The sequence below is a fragment of the Onychomys torridus genome, chromosome 21 (genome assembly GCF_903995425.1).
Source record: "Onychomys torridus chromosome 21, mOncTor1.1, whole genome shotgun sequence".
NCBI classification, from domain to species: domain Eukaryota; kingdom Metazoa; phylum Chordata; class Mammalia; order Rodentia; family Cricetidae; genus Onychomys; species Onychomys torridus.
In genome coordinates this window covers 25138870-25161706 of record NC_050463.1, presented here as the reverse complement: position 1 = coordinate 25161706, position 22837 = coordinate 25138870, and the positions used below count along the sequence as shown (strand labels likewise).

At 42.7% G+C, this 22837-nt stretch overlaps 1 protein-coding gene across 1 annotated transcript; it reads right to left on the bottom strand.

The window, feature by feature from the left end:
- Positions 1 to 3345: 3345 nt before the first annotated feature.
- Sult6b1 (sulfotransferase family 6B member 1) lies at positions 3346 to 22382 on the bottom strand. The gene is made up of 7 exons (XM_036171353.1): positions 22184 to 22382; positions 20414 to 20526; positions 14920 to 15009; positions 11021 to 11147; positions 8103 to 8197; positions 7412 to 7568; positions 3346 to 3648 (listed from the first exon to the last, which is right to left on the bottom strand). Exons 1-7 carry the CDS (start codon positions 22380 to 22382, stop codon positions 3518 to 3520), a joined length of 912 nt encoding a protein of 303 aa, XP_036027246.1. The 3' UTR covers positions 3346 to 3517.
- Positions 22383 to 22837: the final 455 nt, after the last annotated feature.

Here is a 22837-nt window from a genome sequence, read left to right as displayed (position 1 = left end):
GGGAGCTAGCTCACCAAAAGACCCCTCCCTACCTCTCCCTTCACCCCCACAACTAGAATTAGAGGTTAACATACCCCAAAAGGATATGGACAAAATCTGATAGAAAGAAGATAGTTTACATGACCAAGGAATGCTACTCGTTTATAAACAGAAACCCGAGAAATAGGAATGGACGTGATTCTGAAGAAGGCAGATGTGCTACTCCGGCAGCTAAGCACGGCCGCAGTGGTTTGCTCTTCAGTCTCCTAAAGACTGAGCACAGTGGTGGTATTGGTTTAAATATTAAGGCCACTCCATGTAGTTTAAAGGGAGGTTTATTTTGTGGGGTAACTTACAAGTAAAGGGATGGTTACAGGGTCTGGGAAAGGTGTGGCGCAATCCAGCGGTGTTCTCTGGAGAACTCTGCTCGGTTCACCTCCAGCGTCCAGGGTCCAGGAACCAAGGGAGATCCCATCCGGATCTCGGGTCTTTAGGGGTTCTCTCTTAGCTCCACCTTGTAGTCGTGACAGTTACTGAAGCCTCAAAGGGGGTGGTACTTCCAGGTCAAAGCTGGAATGGCTACCTGCTACATGGAGGTCCTCATGAAATGAAATTGGAGTGTCAACTAATCCAGGTGAAGAAATTAAAAACATCCAGGGAGAGGCGGGCCTGATGGTGCATGTCTATAATCCCAGCACTTGGGAGATACCAGAAGGAGGATCAAGGTCATCTACAACTACATAGTAAGTTGGGAGGCCAGCCTGGGCTACATGAGATCGAGTCTCAAGAAAGGAACATAGGTCAGGGATGTAGCTCAGCTGGTAGAGTGTTTGCCATCCATGGTTTCTACCCCCACACTGCAGTGTCCAGGCATTGTGGTCCAGATCTGTAACCTCAGCACTGGGGAGGTGAAGACAGGAACACCAAGTTCAAAGTCATTTTCATCTACATAGCAAATCTGAGCCCAGGCTACATTACAGGCCAATCTCAAAACGAAACACCCACCAACTCAGGGAGTCGAGAATATTGGGAGGAGAAGAATGCATAACTTGTCTGCTCACTCTCTAACCGTAGTCTCCAGGAAGACCCAAAGGCACCTCCTTCGGTGGCTAACACTTCAGCCAGATGTGCTGAGATTTGGAAGGAGGGATGGTGTTAAGGCGGCCTTTGGAGATGCTGAGAGCAAATCACCTAGAACAGAATGGGCAGAGTGAGCAGACGAGAATGTTCAGGAAAGGCATTCCTTTCTGCAGAAGCTTTTTGCGAGCAGGTGGCAAGGAGTCCTCATTGTCCACCTCTCCCCAGGTAATCCAGCGCTCATTTAAGAAGCTATGGTAACTAGTGAGAATTTAGCAGGTTCGAGTTATCAAGGCTGACCTGATCTCTGGGCAGGCAATGTGCCTGCCCATTGATTGCAGAGCCTCAGTGAGCCCCAAACGAATTTCTCATGGAGGAAGTGCTTTTTGTCCCTTAAGGGTGAAACTTTTTCTCTCCTTAGGTTTTCGAATAGACACTCAATTTGCATTTCTTTCTGGCCACATGGTGTTTTGGTATCACCTATTTTTTTTTTAAATGCTGTTTGTTAAACCTTATGGATTTGTGAATTTCTAATAATTTGAATTGAAAAATGTCGGCCATAATGTTTCTTTGTTTTTACATAGCCCCTTCCTTCTTCTCTTCCTTCCTTTCTCCCTCCCTCCTTCTTTTCTATCTTTCTTCTTTCCTTCCTCCGTCCTCCTTTTTTTCTTTTCTTTTTGAATTCCAATTGCATTTGTATTTCCTTTAATGCCCCATAGGTCACTAAGTCCCTGTTCATGTTGTCTACGGGTTCTTCCCCGTCTCTTCCACGTACAGTAATTCTGCTGGGAATTCTGTTCTCATAGTGTTTTCTTCTTTACAATTGAATGTAATTTTTATTCACGTGGTATATTGTCTATTTGACATGTTGTGGCTTTCACCTCTAAAGTGTCCATCTGAGTCATTTTTAATCATCTTTTCCCCCTCTTATCAAGTTTATCTTACTCTGTATCTTTAAGTATATGTGTTCGACTATATATAGCACATACATTTAGGTGTTGAATTAACATTTGGAGACAGTTGAAACCTCCTATATATAAATTGGCTTTTTGAGGTAGGATCTTATTATATAGTCTAGATTGGCCTTGAACTCACAATTCTCCTGCCTCAGCCTGCCAAGTGCTTGGTTATAGGTGTGTGCCACCATGCCCAGTTTTTTGAGCACATCTATAAGATATGTACTATCTCTTTAAAGGTGTTTGCTGATTTCCCCTTCACAATCATTTATTTGTTTGTTTCTTTTAATTGCTTTCATTCTTGGTTATACATCACATTTTCTTCTTCGTATACTTGGAAAATCTTGACTGGATGGCAGACATGGTGCTGAGTGTTTTATTTTGATCATTTCATTTTGGAAACATTGAGGTTTCTTGGTCTTACTTTGTTTTCCCTGGGATCATAGGGCAGCAGCATTATGCCTGACTGGCAATTTTGCTTTCTTTCTGTTTTATTCAACTGGCAAAGAGTACATCACTGTCCTTCATTTTGTTCCCTAAGGCTTGCTTTGGGTCTGTGTTATGGCAGATCTAGTAGAGTCTATTAGGGCTAACTGAGGTCTGACCATTCTGAGGGATCCGTCCTACTCTCGGGGGAGGGGGATGCAAACTCTTCCCATCCCTGGGTGACGTCCAGGAGGAGTCTCTGGCTCACTGTATCTCAGCAGTCTGTTTTCTGTTGCTTTGTCTGATGATTTGAGTCAGGGTCTGACTGGAGCCCCAGTTGGCCTAGAACTTGTTTGGACTAGACCGACTACATACTTGTAGTGAGCCTCCTGCCTCTGACTCCCAAGTGCTAGGATGATTGAGAAGTGCCAGACAGGATAATCTTTCTAGAATATTCTCTACATTCTTCTGTTTGTTCCACATGACTATTTATGGCCCCGCAGCAGAAAAATCTGTATGGTACAAAAACATAAACTTAGCTTTGACTTAAAGGGTGTATTAAGTAGAACTATAAAGCCCCTTAGGGAAGCACTTCCAGAAACCTATAGGCATGGCATGCCCACAGTAGATGAAGATGCATGTACCTTGAATCAATTTGGAGTTTGCTAACCTTATGCCATGTTAATCTTACATCACTGCAGAGTCAGAATTGAATATCACCCACCAGAACGTCTGAAATAACTAATACGAATATTTGATCCGTGGGGAGAAGTGTCCTAATGAGAAAAGCTTAAGAAACTGTAGAGCATTTGGAAGCCCATTTTGTGTGAGTTCAACTCTAGGATAACACACTGACAACAATGTTCCACGTCTTCACAAAGAGGACAAACTTTAATTTGAGCTCAAAAATGACCGACAGCTGTTACCATTTGTACTTTTCAGAATTACATGTTACTTGATTGCCATTATGTGACTACTTGATTGAATTATTATATAATTATATGAGTTATTATATAATTATATAAACCCAGTTATTGTTAGAGAAAAGAAAGTGTGTAGGCCAGCCAACTTGACCAGAATCAAGCTAGGCAATGTGATTCATACTTCAGCTTGGCTCCGAGGGATGTGCCTGCTAAACAGTCTTTGAATCTTTCATCCATTTCCTGGTTCTGAGTTTCATTAAATAAATTTTTCCAATCACCAACTTCACCTACAACACAGAGAGCACAAAAGACTCAGATATCTGTTAGGATATTTTTTAATTTTATCCAGTATTCTACCCAATTCTGCCCTTTTTACCACAGTGCTTCACTTTGAAAGGTTAAAACAACATAGTTGTGGTGATTTGAATAAGAATAGGCCCCCTAGGTTTATATGTGTGACTGCTTAGGGAGTGGCACCTTTTGAAAGGATAGGGGGTGTGGCCTAGTTGGAGTGGGTGTGGCCTTGTTGGAGTGGGTGTGTCCTTGATGGAGGGAGTGTGCCACTGGTGATGGGCTTTCATGTTCAGAAGCCCAAGCCAGAAGTAGTGGCTCTCTCTTCCTGCTGCCTACAGATCCAGATGTAGAACTCTCAGCTACCACATCTGCCTGCATGCTGCCATGCTTCCTGCCATACTGATAATAGACTAAACCTCTGGAACTGTAAGCAAGTCCCAATTAAATGCTTTATTTTATGAGTTGCCATGGTCATGATATCTCTTCACAGCAAGATTGAACACACTGACTAAAACAATAATATTTTAAAAAAGAGCTGCCGGGCAGCGGTGGTGTATGCTTTTAATCCCAGCACTCAGGAGACAGAGCCAGGTGGATCTCTGTGAGTTTAAGGACAGCCTGGGCTACAGAGCGAGATCCAGGACAGCCTCCAAAATTACACAGAGAAACCCTGTCAGAACTTACATATTTTTTGTAAGATCAACACTGCCCCCTGGGGCTTCCCCACTGGCCTGGTGGCAGATGACATGCCTTCCTTCGCCACCTGGGGGTAGAAAACTCCACCTCAATGGCCTACCCTCATCCTATTCCCAACATCTGGGATCAAAAAGCTTACATTTTCTAAATGACATTGTCCCCAAGTCTCCCAATACCCAAACACACTTTTAAAAGTTAACATTTACCTCAGGCTTTTGTTAAGATGTCAGACACTGAACACTTTTTAGAAATTTAATACTTTGGCTAGTTATTGTAACAAGCATCTGTAATCCCAACATTCAGGAAATTGAGGCAAGAAGATCATACTTTTGAGTTAATCCTAGGCCACATAGCAAGTTCCAGGTCAGTCTGGGCTACACAGTGAAACTCTGCCTCAATAAAATTTGAAATGTTTTCCTGACCTATAGTAAGCAATTTCATTGGCTGGTGAGATAGTTCAGCAGGTGAATGTGCCACATCAAACCTGGGGATCTGCGCTTGATCTCAGGGACCCATGTAGTAGAAGGCAGTGTGGATCTTACAAAAAAAAGTGTTAATTCTTTTTTCCATTCTATTGTTTTAGTCAGTGAGTTCAATTGCTGTGAAGAGACATCATGATCATGGCAAATCTTATAAAATAAAGTATTTAATTGGGACTTGCTTATCAGTTCCATGTTATCAGTGTGGAAGGAAGCATGGCAGCATGCAGGCAGATGTGGTAGCTGAGAGTTCTATATCTGGATCTGCAGGCAGCAGGAAGAGAGAGCCCCTGGGCCTGGCTTGGGCTTCTGAAACCTGAAAGCCCATCACCAGTGACACATTCCCTCCAACAAGGCCACACCCACTCCAACACTATGCACCCTTGATGGCCTCCACATGTACACCTTGATATGCACATGTGAGACCACACACACACACACACACACACACACACACACACACACAAATGTACATACATACACACAGGGGATAAATGAATGCATGAAAAAAAATTCTTTCTGTGGAATCTTCGTTTTTAGTTGAAACTGCAAGCTCTATGTTGCACAACCACTGAAACACGGGCTGACAAAATGGGCTTACCAGGGTGAGAACATAGTTACGATGAATTCAGGAAATAAGACACAAAACTGTTCCCAAATGTCAACAGAAAATGGCTAGGAGGGAACATGTCAAAAAGTAAAACCTGACTCAGATGGAAGAAACTTAAATTGTTGTTTTCCGAGACAGGGTTTCTCTGTGTAGCTTTGCGCCTTTCCTGGAACTCACTTGGTAGCCCAGGCTGGCCTCGAACTCAAGAAATTTGAATTTTTGATGACATCCTTTTGATGTTATCTTTTCATGCCCTTCCATATTTTCCTGCCTTCTGGACTTTCTACAAGGAACATCAGATTTTCATTATTGTAGGAGTTTTCTATTCTGAATAACACTCGGTGAACAATGTATAGAGAAGTTCTAGCCTCTCCTCCTTAAAGCTAATGAGATCAGGCATAAGAATCAGAGTTTTACAGGAATCTAGCTACAACCAGGTTCCTATTCCACCTTCCATTCATACTGGATATTTTAAATAGGTAAGTTGAGGGGCTGGAGAGATGGCTCAGAGGTTAAGAGCACTGACTGCTCTTCCAGAGGTCCTGAGTTCAATTCCCAGCAACCACATGGTGGCTCACAATCATCTGTAATGAGATCTGGCGCCCTCTTCTGGCCTGCAGTCATACATGCTGCAGATATAATCAATCAATCAATCAATCAATCAATCAATCTTCAAAAAATTTAAGTTGAAAAATTAGCAGGAGAAAGTAGGCTCAGCTCAAACCCTGAACTGTGACAATGAAAATGCAAGACCCTGGGGCTTCAACTTTTTTTTTTCTCTACATTGCAAAATTAAATCTTTTGCGTTCTTTTGTTAGAAACTTTAACCCCAACACAGCATTCCAGTCAGTACATAATCATGTCCCATGTTAGCTGTGGTCATCCTTGCTGCTCCGTATACTGCCTTGAAATTTTGTTATAGGGCTGATGGGACAACTCAGTGGATACAGATGCTAGCCCCACACCTGAGAACCTGAGTTCTAGCCCCAGGTCCCACATGGTGGAAGAGGGAACTGACTTCCATGATTTGTCCTTTAACCTCCTCATGCATTTCATGGCGCGCGCGCACACAATACATGTAATAAATATTTTAAACATGGTTATAGCTTCATTAAATATGCAATAAAATGAAAGTAGAAAGTACTAACCTATAGAATTATAAAATTTGATAAGAACTTAGAATTCCTATGATTCGTAGCCACTCCCTAGCTACATGACCGTGCATGTGCGGCCCAGCAGTTTGAATGCTTAGTCACCCCAGGGCCTTGCGTCCTACGCAATCTGTGCTCAGCATGGAGTAGCTATGGAAGCCCATTTGCGCATGCGCACGTGGAGGGGGTGGGGCCGTTCATTTCTAGTAGGCTCGTTGTACAGCTCTCTTCCCTCCTCCCACCCCAATAAAACTCTTGTCGTGGGTTTCCTTGTACCTCGTGTTCTCTCTCGCCGGTAAACAGCGCCGCAAATAAGTAACAAGAATACTTCAATGAAATTAAGTAAAATCTTCCGCGAAGTACCTGATTACCTACCCAAGGACTGTTTTCTCTTTCTTCTGTATTGGCAAAATTCTGATCTGAAGTAACAATGCACCTAGCTTGAATAGGAAAACTACATTTCCTGCTATAGAGAGAGACAATGAGTGGATGCAGGCAGCCACTGAATGGGGCTTGGCGGGAAGCTCTAGCAGGGGCAGGTGAGCAAATGTACAGGATTCCTTCCTCTGCTGTTCCCCTTTTCCTACCTGGGACTTGAATATAGGACCCCCGGCTGCTATTCTGCGGTCACTGGACACTTGGTGTATAAAGGACAGTGCACAGCTGCCAATTACAGCCCCGGACTCCCCTGAATTCTTATTAAAGAAAAAAAAGAAAGCTAAAACCCTGTGGTGTTTCAGACACAGTGGTTTGACTTTCCTGCTAAGTGCAAAGTCACCATGAGGCTGACACAACACCCGGCACATGGAAGCCGCTTTACCTTTGCGGAACAGGAAGGGGCCAATAGCACCATGGGACTCCTGAGAATTTTCTCGCATGGCTTGGAAGGTGCTCTGGACTGAGACAGTTCGGATTTGCTCATCAGCTAAAGAGAAGCCAAGGAATTCAGAGATCTCTTTTATACCATCAACCAGATTCTGAAAATGAAAATATTTGAAAGATAAACACCTTTCAATGGGATTTGCTTAAGCAACAATTTTCTTAAATCAGTGTTCATTTATTTATTTACTTGCTTACTTATTCACTTATTTATTTACTCATCTAGTTTTTGAGAGAGGGTACTATGTAACACAGACTACCTTTGCAGTCCTGATCCTTTTACCCCTTCCTGGGCTGAGCAAACTTCTCTTCCAGCCTGAATGAGGGAAGTAGGTCTCTCTACTTTCGTTTACAATCAAATACACATTTGGTTAAATTAACTGGGACCTACTAACATGAACTGTCCATCACAAATGGAAAAAAAAAGCAGTTCTTAAGCTTCAACCATTATTTTGTTAAGCAAACAAACTAAGCCTTTGTGTATAGCGGCTTTTCTAGTTTTGTATTATGTATCTAGAATTTTGAAAAATTGAATAAACTATTTGTTCACACAATCAGACATCCTAAATATGTGCTCTGTGTTGTAGTCACTAATAAATATTGCCCTTGAATATCAATGACCACAATCTTACCTCTTTCAGGTCTTCATATAATATGAACTTAACATTTTCATGGTCAATATACTTGTTCCAGTTAATTGCAAAATCAAAATAGCTTCCCCAAGAAACTAAACAACACAGGAGGAAAAAAAAAAAACGTTTTAAGTAACTACATAACTGAGGAAAATAGATACACACATATGGGTGTATGTGAGAGAGATTATGCCTATTACAAATCTTTCCAAAAAAGGTGGCATACATCTGTCTCACCATCCATTCCCATCATGTCTTCCTTTCTTGAACTTTCCCATTGATAATACAACTGAGCAAGTTGTTCAAAATGATCTGCTCAGAGCTATAAGACAGTCTTGAGAACGGGGAACAAGATAATTCAGAAAGAGAGCATGTGCCTGAGATTCTTTTCTGTTGCTATGATAAGATGCTCTGACCAAAGCAACTTACGCAAAAAAAAAAAAAGTTTATTTCAGTTTGCAATTGAAGATTACAGTCCATCATGGCCAGAAGTTACAGTAGTAGGAGCTGGGACAGTCTATCACATTGAACCCACAGTATGCTCAGCTGCCTCTAGAAGTTGAATGTAAGAGTTTTCAAAGAAGAAATTCTGTCCAAGTTATCTCTGCCACATCTTATTGCCAGTTGACTAAGCAGGCAGAAAGAATGGATGCAGTGGGGAAGATTCTTGATATTGTCCCACAAACAACGAACATCGCCATTGAATGTTCCCTCATATTATGTACGTATGGGAGCAGTGTGATGGATTTACCGCACCGTGCTCCACACAGTCTCCATGAAGTGTTTCTAGATAAACAGAGGTGCCGGGCAGTGGTGGTGCACACACCTTTAATCCCAGCACTCGGGAGGCAGAGGCAGGCAGATCTCTGTGAGTTCGAGGCCAGCCTGGGCTACAGAATGAGTTCCAGGACAGGCTCCAAAGCTACACAAATTAATTTATTTCATTTTTATGTGCATTTGGGTTTTTGTCATGGGTGTTGGGGTCCCCTGAAACTGGAGTTACAGACAGGTGTGAGCTGTCTTATGGATGCTGGGAATTGAACTCGGGTCCTCTGGAATAAGAGTCAGCACTCTTAACCTCTGAGCCATCTCTCCAGCTCAGTTTTATTATTTTAATCTCAGAGGAAATGGTTACATAACATGTTCTCTTAGAGAAAAGAGACAATATTGTCCTCTCTAGGATCATTTAACCACTATTAAAAAGAGATACTTGAAGGCCTCTGGCCACTGTCCTCATGGATTTAGACTCACCTCTACTTAAACAGGTGAGGCAATTAGCAATTGGCAGAACAGTTTTGTTAGTGTTCTGAGCCATCCAGTAGGGCCTTACTCTGGTTGGTCTGAGTCTTAAAGGAAAGCATGCCTATTACAACACCTAGTTTAGTATCTGAAGAAGCAGGAGTAGTTAGACATGAATAGTTATTATTTCATCATGAAGGAAGGAAGAGTTCACAAGACCCTATAACTCAGTAAGAGATTTAACAGTTGATGGTGGGTGGGGGTGAAGAGTCACTTTCTTCTGTGGTGTATATAACCACCCACGCTCCAGGATATAACTTCCCACCTATGCTCATGTAAGTAACTAGTGGTTTGAATGAAATGTTCTCCATAGGCTCAGATATTTGGATACTTGGTCCCATGCCGGTGGCGATATTTGGGTAGATTTAGGAAGTGTGGCCTTGCTGAGAAAGTTTGTCACTAGGGGCGGGCCTTGAAGTTTCAAAGCCACACGCCATTTCCTGTTGAGCTTGGAGTTTAAGATGTGAGCTGTGAGCTCTCAGCTCCAGCCACCAGGCTGCTGCTCTGCTGTCATGAACTCGTATTCTTCTGGAACTGTAAGCCTAAATAAACTCTTTTTGTTTGTTTGTTTGTTTTTGAGACAGAATTTCTTTGTGTAGCCCAGCTGTCCCGGAACTCACTCTGTAGAACAGACTGGCCTCGAACTCACAGATATCCATCTGTCTCCAGAGTGCTGGGATTAAAGGCGTGCATCACCACCACCTGATTTCAACTCCTTCTTCTATAAACTGTCCTGGCCATGGTGTGTTATCTCAGCAATAGAAAAGAAGCCAGGGACAGCATCCCTATTTAAACCAGTGAGTCACACATGAATAAAAACACAGGAAATAGGAAGGGCAGTTGTTGGGGAAAGGAAGGGATATGACAGAGTAATGGGGAGAGAAAAGGCTAAAATTGATCATAAACATATATTAAATTATCAAAGAACAAGAATACATAAATAATTTAAAATAGTCGTTATTGATAGAGATGTTTACACAGTGTAACAAAAATGTCTTAGGTGTAGTTATACAACTTTATGGGTTTTCTTTTTATGTTCCTTGTTGTTTTGTTTGTTTGTTTGTTTTTGACACTGTGTAATACAGTGACTTAAGGGAACTGACTAGAAATACTTTTCTACATGACACTTAAAAAACATCTCTCTTCTTAATCTCTTCCATAACCACTAAGTGTTCACAGTCAACAAATGAACTCTCCAGAGCAGTGTTTCTCAGCCTGTGGGTTGTGACCCATTTGGGAGTCAAAAGACCCTTTCACAGGGCTTACCTAAGACCATTCAGAAATATCATATATTTACATTATTGATTCATAACAGTAGCAGAATTACAGTTATAGAAGTAGCAATGAAAATAATTTTATGGTTGGGGGCCCCCACAACATGAGGAACTGTACTGAGGGGTCGCTGCATTAGGAAGTTGAGAACCAGTGGTCTAGAATGTCTTTGAAACCAAAGGTGCATTGCAGTCGCTTGACGCATGGAATTGGTGGGGGTCCTGCTGTAACACCTCATTTAAATGCCATCTTTTGGTTCCAAATCTTCCTAAGCCTTCTTTACGTTTACGTTTTCATATTTATGCATTTGCCTGTCAAAGGAAAAGTTCTTTTATTAACAGCCATACCTTGTCCCTTCATGAATTGTCTGAAGAATTCATCCCAAGAGGCATAGCTTGGAATATCAGGGACATCGTTATGAAAACGGAAAAAAGACACTGCCGTATCCTTAGGGTTTCGAAATATCACCAATATCTAGGGAGCAAAAACGAAGTTCATTTATGCAGCTTTGTATTTTGCACTTTGGAAAAGTGAAGGGCTAAACAGTGTCATCATTGTGTCGACACAGAGAACAAGAGGGGCCGTGGTAAATCACAGCTGTCTGGGGAAAGGGGCAGAGAACCGAAGCGTGACACTTGAGAGGACCTTTGCTAATACTGAGTTTAGACTGTAAAAAGGCAGGTGTAGAAGATCCTAAAAGGCACAGCAGAACTATTTGACTAGTAGACTCTCGGAGAGTGAAGAAAGGGAAAACCCCAAATCATCGTAAACCAACCTCCAAAATCACGAACACGAGGTGCAGGGGCGGGGTGTGTCTGTGGGAATGCGGATGGAGTGGGTCCTCTCAGCCCCACGGCTCTCTTCTCCAATGACTGAGTGGCGTTTGGATGAAAAGTGTGAAATGAGCCCTGGAAAGAGCAAACTGAATCCCAAGAGGATCGTGGGAGAAGGTGTGGCTGCTCCGTGTGTATTCAAGACTTCAGATGCTTTCGGTTTCAATTCTAAGACACAACTGAGCATGCGGCTGGGCATACACAGCACGAAGGGACGAAGGAAGGGACGCTAGCCCACTAGAGCACTACAGCCTACGGCTCTGGCAGTGTCCCTCACTCCCCACCCCTCGTTTTCCTCTACCTCGATAAACCATTTGGTTACAATCCTAAAGCTAGCCAGGATGGTCCATTCCCTTATTTGGTCACTTCCTCCTCCTGTGGCTGCCTACTTGAGATCCAGCTATCAGAGTATCAAAGCCCAGCGATCAAAAGTCCCCTTTGAGGCCGGGCGGTGGTGGCACACACCTTTAATCTCAGCACTCGGGAGGCAGAGCCAGGCGGATCTCTGTGAGTTCGAGGCCAGCCTGGGCTACCAAGTGAATTCCAGGAAAGGCACAAAGCTACACAGGGAAACCCTGTCTCGAAAAACAAAACAAAACAAACAAACAAAAAAGTCCCCTTTGTTTCGCCTAATTAACATGCCCAGTCAAAATATACCACCGCTAAAATCTTTCTAGACTCCCCTCCTGAAAGAATGGCCAGCGTTTTCTTTCATCAGCTTGATATAGTACAAATTCTTATCCTAATAGTGAAATGTTTCTCTGAGGCTTGCCCAGTGATTGAGTAAAACTAAAACTTATTATAAGCCACAGTCATCCTAGGGTCCCCCTGCTATGTAGCCTCCCTGGTTCTGTGGGTTGCAGTCTGATTGTTCTTTGCTTTATATCTAGAATCCACTTACGAGTGAGTACATACCATGTTTGTCCTTCCGAGTCTGGGTTACCTCACTCAGGATGATATTTTCTAGTTCCATACATTTACCTGCAAACCTCATGATGTCATTGTCTTTCTCTATTGAGTAGTACTCCATTGTATATATGTACCACATTTTCTTTATCCATTCTTCAGTTGAAGGGCATCTAGGTTGTTTCCTGGTTCTGGCTATTACAAATAATGCTGCTATGAACATAGCTGAGCATGTATGTGTCTTTGTGGTATGATTGAGCATTCATAAATATTTTTGTTGTTGTTCAAAACAATATATATACCACTGCATCCTAGCTCACTCTAACAGACACCTCTCTTTTTCTCTTCTTAGTTAGCTCCCCGCCACAGCCACACACACACACCCGTGCGGAGGCAGGGGTTGGGTTGGATTGGATTCAAGGTCCTCCCTCACTGCAGAAGCCAGAAAAGGAGAAATAAACAAAAGTCAGGTGACTTTCTGGAAAAAAAAAAAAAAAAAAAAAAAAAAAACGGGAAGGTGATCCCCGCTGAGGAATTCCTTTACTAACTAGATCTAAGGGCTGGTGTAAGAGGAAGCGGAAAACAGCAGGGGGCCACACCCATCCTCTAGTCGGTCGCTGCTGAAGCTACTCCTGAAGTGCTTTTGAACGGTTTCCCAGACATAGGGCTTTTTTTTTTTTAATGGAGCTGAGGACCTAACCCACTGAGCTAAGTCCCCAACCCCGCACGTAGGGCTTTTAAAACTGGGGTCCGGGAGGTCTCATACCTAACCACAGAGAGGCTGGGGAGGGCAGAGTTCCGGGTTTTATTTCATCAGATTATAGTTCTATCCCTGACATCATCAGAGCCACCCTATGATCTCTCCAGTCAAAAGGGAGGGGAAAAAATGGTTTCTCAGCAGCTTTTTAAGACATAACTAGGTATGCATTAACGTGGTATATATGGCTAATGCTAAGATACTTGGGCTCCCCCTTGAGGCAGTACCGCACTTGGGAACATCTTATTGCCTGTGGCTCTTTCTTTGAGAATCCTACACTCATACGCTTGGGTGTGTTTTTTCTTCTCTTTTGAGGGTTTTTCTTTGTTATTGTTACTGTTGTATTTTGTTTGTTTTTTGGTGGTTGTGGTGGTTTTCTAAGACTAGACTGGCCTTGAACTCACAGAGATCTGCACGCCTCTGCCATCCCTGGTGCTGGGATTAAAGGCTTGCCGACGTTGTTGTTGTTGTTGTTGTTGTTATTGTTGTTGTTTAACATGGGCTTTCACTGTTGCCTGGTCTGGAACTACTGTGTCCACTAATCTGCCTCTGCCTCCTGAGTGCTCTGATTAAAGGCATGTGCCACCATACTAAAGCTTCTTTAATAAAATCTTCAATTTTGCTTTATATTGACCAATCCTAAAATACTTGACTCCATCAAAGTCACAAATCCTGGTTAGGCCAGAGTTGGGGGCCCCTAAAAGATAAGACGAAAAGCCTCAGGCTGCTGAAGGTGCCAAGATGGAGCAGGGCTGCTGTCCCCTTACGCTGACAAACATACCACAGAGATATACCCGAGCATTACGGAACTATTCACAATAGCAAAGAAATGAATCTAGCCTAGATGACTATCAACAGATGAACGAACGGATAGAGTTAATGTGGATCAGATACACAATGGAATTTCTTTCAACTGTAAAGAGAACTGGAATCATTGACATTTGCAGGAAAAATAGGTGCTACAGGAAACATTGTGTTAAACAAGGTAAGCCAGACTCAGGGAACGCCTGTGATAGGAAGGCAGAAGGGGATCCACAACAGTTGCAGTTAGAAGGGTGGGCGGAGCGGGGACAATGGGCCAATGAGAGCAAAGTATGACTTACAACCTCCTGCCCCCGGCTCCTGAGTGGTGGGGCTGCAGGCCTGCCCCGCCACTCCTGGGGCTGGAGTTTTTACGCAAATGGTAAGCGTAGTCAATGTAACAATCATTCTGTCACCAGACTGAAGGATTGTTATTATATGGGAAATTATCAGAAATAACAGTTGCAGATGTCACCAGAAAAAAACAACGACAAATTTTTGTTCGGTTTATGAGGCTATATTCTTTTGAAGAGGTGAGATTCTAGATCTATCAATTGTAAAAGCGATGATAACACATTGGACTTGAATGCAGCCATAGTAAAAACAATCTGAAGAAAGACAAAATACTACATCATGCGTTTTCGAATTCAAATTCCATGATTGTGAGCAAACTCATCACACCAAAAGCCAGTAACTATGGGGCTTGAATATGTAGTTCAGTGGTAGAGTTCTTTCTTAACATGTGGGAGGCTCTGGGTTTGATCCCTAACACTACCAAAAAGCAAGGTCGAAACAAAACAAGCAAACAAACCCTGAGAGAAATAAAAGGATGGCCTGTATGTATACATGAAAGTTTCAAGTTCAGCACATGCATGATACACATACATACATGCAGGCAAAACATATATATATGGAAAGAAATCTCTTTATATGTTTCAAATTCACTCACCTTGGCTTTGTTCTTGAAGACAGACTGAGGTAGTTTGTCATAGTGGAGGTGAGTTGTCAAAATCCTTGGTGAGGGAAACAGTTTCATTCTCTACAAAATACACACAATAAGGTGAGTGTGTGTGTGTACACATGCATGTAAGACAGTGTATGTGTGAGAAAGTATGTGAAAATTATGCATGAGAGAATGTGAAAGTATTCTGAAGGTATGTGAATGTGTATGACTGTTATATTTGTAAGTGTGTATATGAGAGAGAATGTACGTGTGAGAGTGTATGATTCTGTTTGTAAGAATGTGTATGTGTGTGTAATGAATGTGTAAGAGAATGTGTGTGTGTGTATGGGAGAGAATATGTGTGAGAGTGCTATGAAAGAATGTATGTCTGAGATTGTGTGAATGTGTGTGTGTGTGTGTGTGTGTGTGTGTGTGTGTGTGTGTGTATTCAGTTGCCTAGAAGCGTGGTATCTAAGGGCTGGCTTCAAGCACATCTGTAATTACTTTCTCTTCTGCTCCCCTACATTTTTTTTTATGAAGAATCATAAGCAAATAATTAATCTCACTTAAATTATTTTATTGGATCTTACTTTCCATCCTCAATCTTTGTCACTTAATTTAATTTTTACCTGCTATAGCAATCATATAAATCCTTTTTGTTCAAGCAAATTTAGAACCTGCATTTCGCTGTTTTATTTATTTGTATCTCTTCTATATCAAGGCCTCTTATAGAAATCTCCAAGTCTTCTACAATTCCTAAAATTCCATTTTTATTTATTTATTTTTTGTTTTTCGAGATAGGATTTCTCTGTGTAGCTTTGGAGCCTGTCCTGGAACTCGCTCTATAGACCAGGCTGGCCTCGAACTCACAGAGACCCGCCTGCCTCTGCCTCCTGAGTGCTGGGATTAAAGGCGTGCGCCACCACTGCCTGGCAGTACAACTAAATCTATTTTTAAATTTTAAACTTTTCTTTGTGTGTGTGTGTGTGTGTGTGTGTGTGTGTGTGTGTGTCCTCTCATGCAAGCACATGTGTATCTGTGAATGTGAAATATGCATGTTTATATGCATATACTCTCAGAGGCCAGAGGAAGGCACTGGGTGGCCTGCTGTAGGAATACTCACATTATTCCTTTGAGACAGTCTCTGGCTGAACATGGAGCTAGGATGACAGCCAAAAAGCCCCAGTAGCTCTCCTGTCCCCCTCCCCTACAACAACAGAATTGTGGGAGCACGGGGCTTTTTATGTGGAATCTGAGCTCTAAACTCAGGTCCTTGATCTTGCACAGCAAGGGCTCTTACCCACTGACATATCTTTCTAGCCCCTGGATACATTTTTCTTTTTCTTTCTTTCTTTGTTCCTCTCTCTCTCTCTCTCAACAGTATTTCACTGTGTAGCTCTGGCTAGCTGGAAACCTGCTTTGTAGACCAAGCTGGTCTGGAACTCAGAGATCCGCCTGCCTCTGCCTCCCGAGTGTTGGGATCAAATATCCCAACAGAATCTGAAGTCCTGGGTTACCTAAATATCTGAGAAATGATTTATGAAATGTTTGTCCATTTGAGGAACATAGAATAATTGGTTATTTTTCTGCTATCTGTTTCTACTGGCGACTAAAAAGAACAAAGTTTTATGGGTGTGGTGGTGTCTGCATATAATCAGCACTAGGAAGGATGAGGCAGGAGAGACATGAATTCAAAGCAACTGAGGCACATAGTGAATTCTAGGCCACAGGAGACCCTGTCTAAAGAACAAATAGTCTTAAGTTGTGAAGGGGTTTTAATTTATAATCTTTATAATTGTTTATAGTTTTTATAATTTTTATTCAGAGGACAAGGCCTCAATTTGATCAGTTCCACATCTGAAGAAATCACTCAAAGCTTTGTAATAACTCAAAAATTGTAAGCTGTGTTACAATTCCAGTGATAAATTGATATTCAGGAATTTTTAACTAATTCTGTAAAAAAAAAAAATTATGGAGATGTTGACTCAAACAAGAGAACAAAAATCAAGACTTTAAAAAAGAGAAACCCGCCGGGCAGTGGTGGCGCACGCCTGTAATCCCAGCACTCGGGAGGCAGAGGCAGGTGGATCTCTGTGAGTTCGAGGCCAGCCTGGACTACAGAGTGAGTTCCAGGAAAGGCGCAAAGCTACACAGAGAAACCCTGTCTTGGAAAAAAAAAAAAAGAGAGAGAAACCCTGTCTCCCCGCCCCCCAAAAACAAAACAACAACAAACAAACAAACAAATTAATCAACCATGAGTCCGAGGGGTAACTAGTGGTGATGTTGGCCGAGGTACACTAAACTGCCTGTCTTGGTGTTGGAAATAACTTCACATCCATTCTCAGCAACATCTTCAGGCAGACGTTGGAGCCTCCGTTTTAGGGATGGAAGTTGGACTTTGAGGTCCAGATGCTTTGTGAACGACCACTTTCAGATGAAGTGATACAGGAGCAGATGACTGCTCCTCCTGCACCCATGGCCCCAGGCCACGTGGTGACTCATACGGATGACATGGTTACTAGAAGGATTAGAGGCAGAGCCAAGAGGAGAGCGAAATTCACTGTCTCAGAGCTAGATATATTAAAAACACTTTATTCAAACATATGAGGAAGGTAGCTGAAGTGCAAGTAATATAAAGACTGACCTCACCCAGGACTTCTTTTTTTCTTTTTTGTTGGGGGGAGGGGTGGTTTCAAGACAGGGTTTCTCTGTGTAGCTTTGCGCCTTTCCTGGATCTCACTCTGTAGCCCAGGCTAGCCTCGAACTCACACAGATCCTCCTGGCTCTGCCTCCCGAGTGCTGGGATTAAAGGCGTGTGCCACCACTGCCTGGCTCTCTCAGGGCTTCTAAGAGAAGTTTGTATGTGTCATACAGGGAAGAAGTCTGTAAACTGAGTCACGATTACCTTAAACTTAGCTTCTCACTGATTTCTGTTTAAAATAAAAGGCATATTGCATTTTAAAAAAGCAGACACAGTTGGGGGCTGGAGAGATGACTCAGAGGTTAAGAGCATTAGCTTATCTTCTAGAGGACCTGGGTTCAATCCCCAGCACCCACATTGCAGCTCATAATTGTCTGTGGCTTCAGTGCCAGAGGATCTGGCATTCTCGCACAGACATATATGCAGGCAAAATAAATATAATGCACATAAAATAAATATAAATAAATCTTAAAAAATAAAATTATGGGGGGTGGGAGGAGGGAGGAGGTGGGATCTGTGGGTGGTATGTAGAGTGAGTAGAAAATTTCTTAATAAAGAAAAATGAGGGGCTGGAGGGATGGGTGCTTCATGAGCTATATTACAAGAACGCATTTTATGATTTAATCTGCAGGAAGGAATCTACGTGCTCGTGTACACACACACACACACACACACAGACACAGACAGAGCTAATAGTTTGTTCTGAGTTAACTAACCCTCAACCTAGATGTTATCCAGAGGCTTGGGAAGAACTGCTAAACCTAGGTGGCCTTGACGTTCACCAGCTCTCCCTGTGCTGCAGAGAGGAGCCGAGCACCGATAAACCTCAGAGACAAGACGGAGCACCTGTCCAGGGGGAAATGATTGACAGCCTTTGTCCCCCGCCCCTCCCCCCATTACCTTCAGGCCGCAGTCGAGAGGAAGGGAAGATTGTTAGGATGCTAACCCACCGTCTTCTCAGATGAACGGTTCTCTTGATGAAAGTAGAGTTTAAAGATGCAGCTCGTGGTTTTGGCTATTGTTAGGCAGCGCAGACCTCGTTACATTAGGGCACTATGCCCAGTTCACTTTACTGAATTTTTTCAAATGTTATTTTATGGAACTGGGGAGATGGCCTGGTGTCTAGAGCGCTTCTTGCTCTTGTGGAGGAAACAGATTCAATTTCCAGCACCCACATGGTGACTTACAGCCATCCATAACTTCAGTTCCAGGGGATGTGATGCCCCCTTCTAGCTACCACAGGCACAAACATTGCACACATATGGCGCATGTATATTTGTGAATGCAAAAGGCTCATACATATAAATAAAATTAATTAATTAAAAACAAAATGTTTATATAATGTGTATGAGTGTCTTGCTTGCAAGCATGTATGTGAAGCATTCGCGTGCCTGGTGCGGACAGAGGCAGAAGAGGGTGTCAGATCCCCAGGAATGGTTGTGAACTACCATATGAGTGCCGGAAACCAAACTCAATCCCCTTAAATAGCAGGAAGTGCCTTTACCCTGTGAGCCAGTTCCCCAGCCCCGCTTTAGCGGATACTTGAAAGTGAAGTTAGAGTCTTCCAGAACGCCTTGGCTGCAAATGCTATTTAGATCCTTTCACTGCAGCTAGGGTTGTCTTCAACAAGAAAGTGCAATTTTCCTTTCACGACTGACACCAAGGCGGAAAAAGGATGGTCCCAGGAAGAGCCTGGGCCACAAGTGGCTTTACATCCACGCTAGTGTGTGTGTTGGGGGTGGGGTGGGACGCAGAAAGACCGGGCTGAGGAAGAGGAATACTGTGCCTTCCAGGAGAGGCAGGGGGGGCCCAAGGACACTCAAGTTCAGAGTTAAGTTCTGACGTGTAAAACATCTTGACTGGCAACTGGGCATACTGAGACATATATGGAAGCCCAGCACCTGGAGGGCAGAGGCAAGGGGGCCGGGAGCTTAATCTCAGTGAGAATTTAAGGCGAGCTTGGGCTATGTGAGATCCTGCTTTAACAAAAAATCTTGACAAAGAATAAAACTCTGTGCAGGGGGCTGGTGAGATGGCTCAGAGGTTAAGAGCACCGGCTGCTCTTCCAGAGGTCCTGAGTTCAATTCCCAGCAACCACATGGTGGCTCACAACTATCTGTAATGAAATTTGATGCCTTCCCCTGGAGTGCAGGCATGCATGCAAATAGAATACTGTATACGTAATAAGTAAATGAATATTTTTTAAAGAACCTCTGTGCAGTACCACAGGGCATTCCCCACTTACAAATGGTAGCTGCTGTATACTTTTACTTGAGATAATTTGTCTGCAATTAAAATATACTTCCATGGAGAAACAATTCCATATGTAATGGGAAAACATACAAGTCAATAATCCAAACCCTGTTTCATACATAAAACAAGCTTGTTTGTACCAAAGGCAGGGTAATAACATTGGCAGATAGAGTAAAAAAAGAACCTGGCCTGTGATGTAATAGGTTTTAAAAGTACAGGTTAGAAAGCTGGGCACGTGTTAGCATCACTTCTAAAGGCAATGCTAAACCATCTCATTAGGAGCAAGCTCACAGCCATCGACAATGAGATCTGGTGCCCTCTTCTGGCCTGCAGGCATATATGCAGGCAAAACACTGTATACATAATAAATAAATTACAAAAACAAACCAGACAAGGACTGAGGATGTGGTAAGTAAGCAATGACTGGCAATCAGGATCAATGTCAGCATTATAGTAATACTTTTTGAACTCAGAAGTGAAGACTCCAGAATGGAAGACATCTCCCTGTCATCATTCGCTGGTAGTTAAAAGACTGTTTGTACTAACCTGATATTTCTCTGCGTCACCACATTCAAGAACTGGAAATTCTGGACACGTGTATTTCTTTTTAGAAACGGCAAATACTAATTCGCTGACAATGTGGAGAATCCAGTTTGAACCTGTAAGGAAAGACAGAAGATAAAAACTCATTAAGGAGTCTTAACAACAAGGATGTATGTATCACTTTAGCATATAGAAGAGGAAATTTCAAATTTTCCACCCTCTCATGGTGTGTACATTTACTTCTTTGAAGTTTGAAAGAAATCTGACTGTGGAAAGAAATAATTTTGGAGAAAAGAGCATCTATGTATATTAACATGGGATTTGATTTTTTTTTTTTTTTCTTTTTTGAGACAGAGTTTTTCTGTGTAATAGCTTTGGCTGTCCTGGAACTCACTGTGTAGACCAGGCTGACCTCAAACTCACATTGATTGGTCTGCCTCTGCCTCCCAAGTGCTAGGAAAATTTAATGTATTCTAAAATTCAAATTTTATCCTCTTTGCTTCCTCCCTCCCTCCCTCCCTCCCTCCCTCTCTTTCCTTCTTTTTGAGGTCTAGCAATGTGCCTCACATCGCTTCGAACTTGTGAACCACCTGCCTCAGCCTCCTGACTGTTTAGATTACAGATGTTTGCCACCACATCAGGCTCAGATGTGTCCTTGACGTGATTTGAACATAGAATGCGTCCCTTGAAGAAGAATATTATGCTAGAGAAATAGCAGTTTTATATAATAGGTTTCACCCTGAATTCATCTACAGGAATATATAGTCTTGATTTTATGAAAGCCCATCATTGAATAAGAGAACAGAACGTGTTAAATGAAGTGGACTTTAATAAGCAGGAGTTGAAAGAACCAAAAGTAGATGGGCTAGCTCATTCCTGCCACCCAAGCATGCTAGAATCTGAAGTGATTATTAAGTTCTAGGCCGGCCTGAACTTCATAATTAAAACAAACAACAAAAATCCAAACCAAAAAAAAAAAAAAAAAAAAAGTAGATGATGTGAAAGAGAGTAAGTTAGATTCCTGATCTTGTATCTTCTATGGATGATGGAGCTTACAAAACACATTTGAGCCTGGAGAGATGGCTCAGACGTTAAGAGCACCGACTGTCCTCCCAGAGGTCCTGAGTTCAATTCCCAGCACCCACATGGTGGCTCACAACCATCTGTAATGAGCACCCTCTTCTGTGTACATAAAAATAAATAAATCAGGCCAGGCGATGGTGGCGCATGCCTGTAATCCCAGCACTCGGGAGGCAGAGGCAGGTGGATCTCTGTGAGTTTGAGGCCAGCCTGGGCTACAGAGCTAGTCCAGGACAGGCTCCAAAAGCTACAGAGAAACCCTGTCTCGAAAAACCAAAAATAAAAAACAAAACAAAACAAAACAAAAAACAAAAAACAAAAAACCCAACTCATTTAAGGAACCAGAGGATTGATCCTGAAGAGAAGCCCGGCACATGGAAAATTATTCCATACATGACAGAAATGGCATGCTTCTGTTGTCTGTCAAAAATACCCACATTTCCTTATTCCTTGCCGGTCCTCACACGCCATGACCTCTTCCTCCAGGATGCTGCTTTTTGTTTGTTTGTTTGTTTACCAAGCTGTTTCAGTGGTTGACTTTATAACCTACATGCTTTGCTGTCTTGGTCCCCACTCCTTGCTGATCTCCAGCGAGTTCCACGTGGAGATGAGCCTCCTCCTTCCCGCCTTCACCCTGCACCCTCCCCTGCCTGATAAATACAGAATGCATTGGTAGGAAAAGATGCTCTTTACCACACTTCGGGTAGGATGCCAGCACGATGTCATCAGCTCTGGCTTCAAAGGCATCCAAAGCTCGGAAAGTTTCTGAAGCGCACATGGTAACCGGGTAAGGAATCCCTTGGTAGGTGAAAAATAAGTGGGAAAGCGCCGTTTCTTTTGATTTTTCTAAGGCGTCATCAATGTACTCAACGAACTTGGACTTGTCGGCCATGCTGGCTCCCTGCTAACGAAGCCACTCGGTGTCACCCAGGTGCAGCGATGGTCTTTAGTAGTCTCTCCCAGTCACAAGGAAAACAATCACCCACGTCGCACCCACTCCTTCATCCTGTTTGTGTACCCCTCCCTGACAAAAGGTGAGCTGCAGGTGCGGACAGGCTTGGGATCAGGGACTGTTATCCCAGAGCCTGATTATGTTACCAGTGAGGCATCCCTCCCAGTGAAAAGAAGAACAAAATCTCCTAACAGGGGATTAACAGACATTAAATATCTAGCAAATAGATATTTAATAAAACCAGACATTCAGTTTTCCTATGAGAAGTTCTCAGAATGAGACTTCTGGGTTACTTTTGACTGGCAGTTTTCCAAACACATCCCACGTAGTGTGATAGTGAAATCAGAGGGTAATTTAGTTAAGTAATGAAAGCCCCAATTTAAGGACAATCCTGG

Coding starts and splice junctions, on each gene's coding strand:
- Sult6b1 (XM_036171353.1), bottom strand. CDS start 22,382: ATGGCCGACAAGTCCAAGTTCGTTGAGTACATTGATGACGCCTTAGAA. Junction 20,527..22,183: donor GGCATCCTACCCGAAGTGTG/GTAAAGAGCATC, acceptor CTTTCCTTACAG/GTTCAAACTGGATTCTCCAC. Junction 8,198..11,020: donor ACAATTCATGAAGGGACAAG/GTATGGCTGTTA, acceptor TGTGTTGTTTAG/TTTCTTGGGGAAGCTATTTT.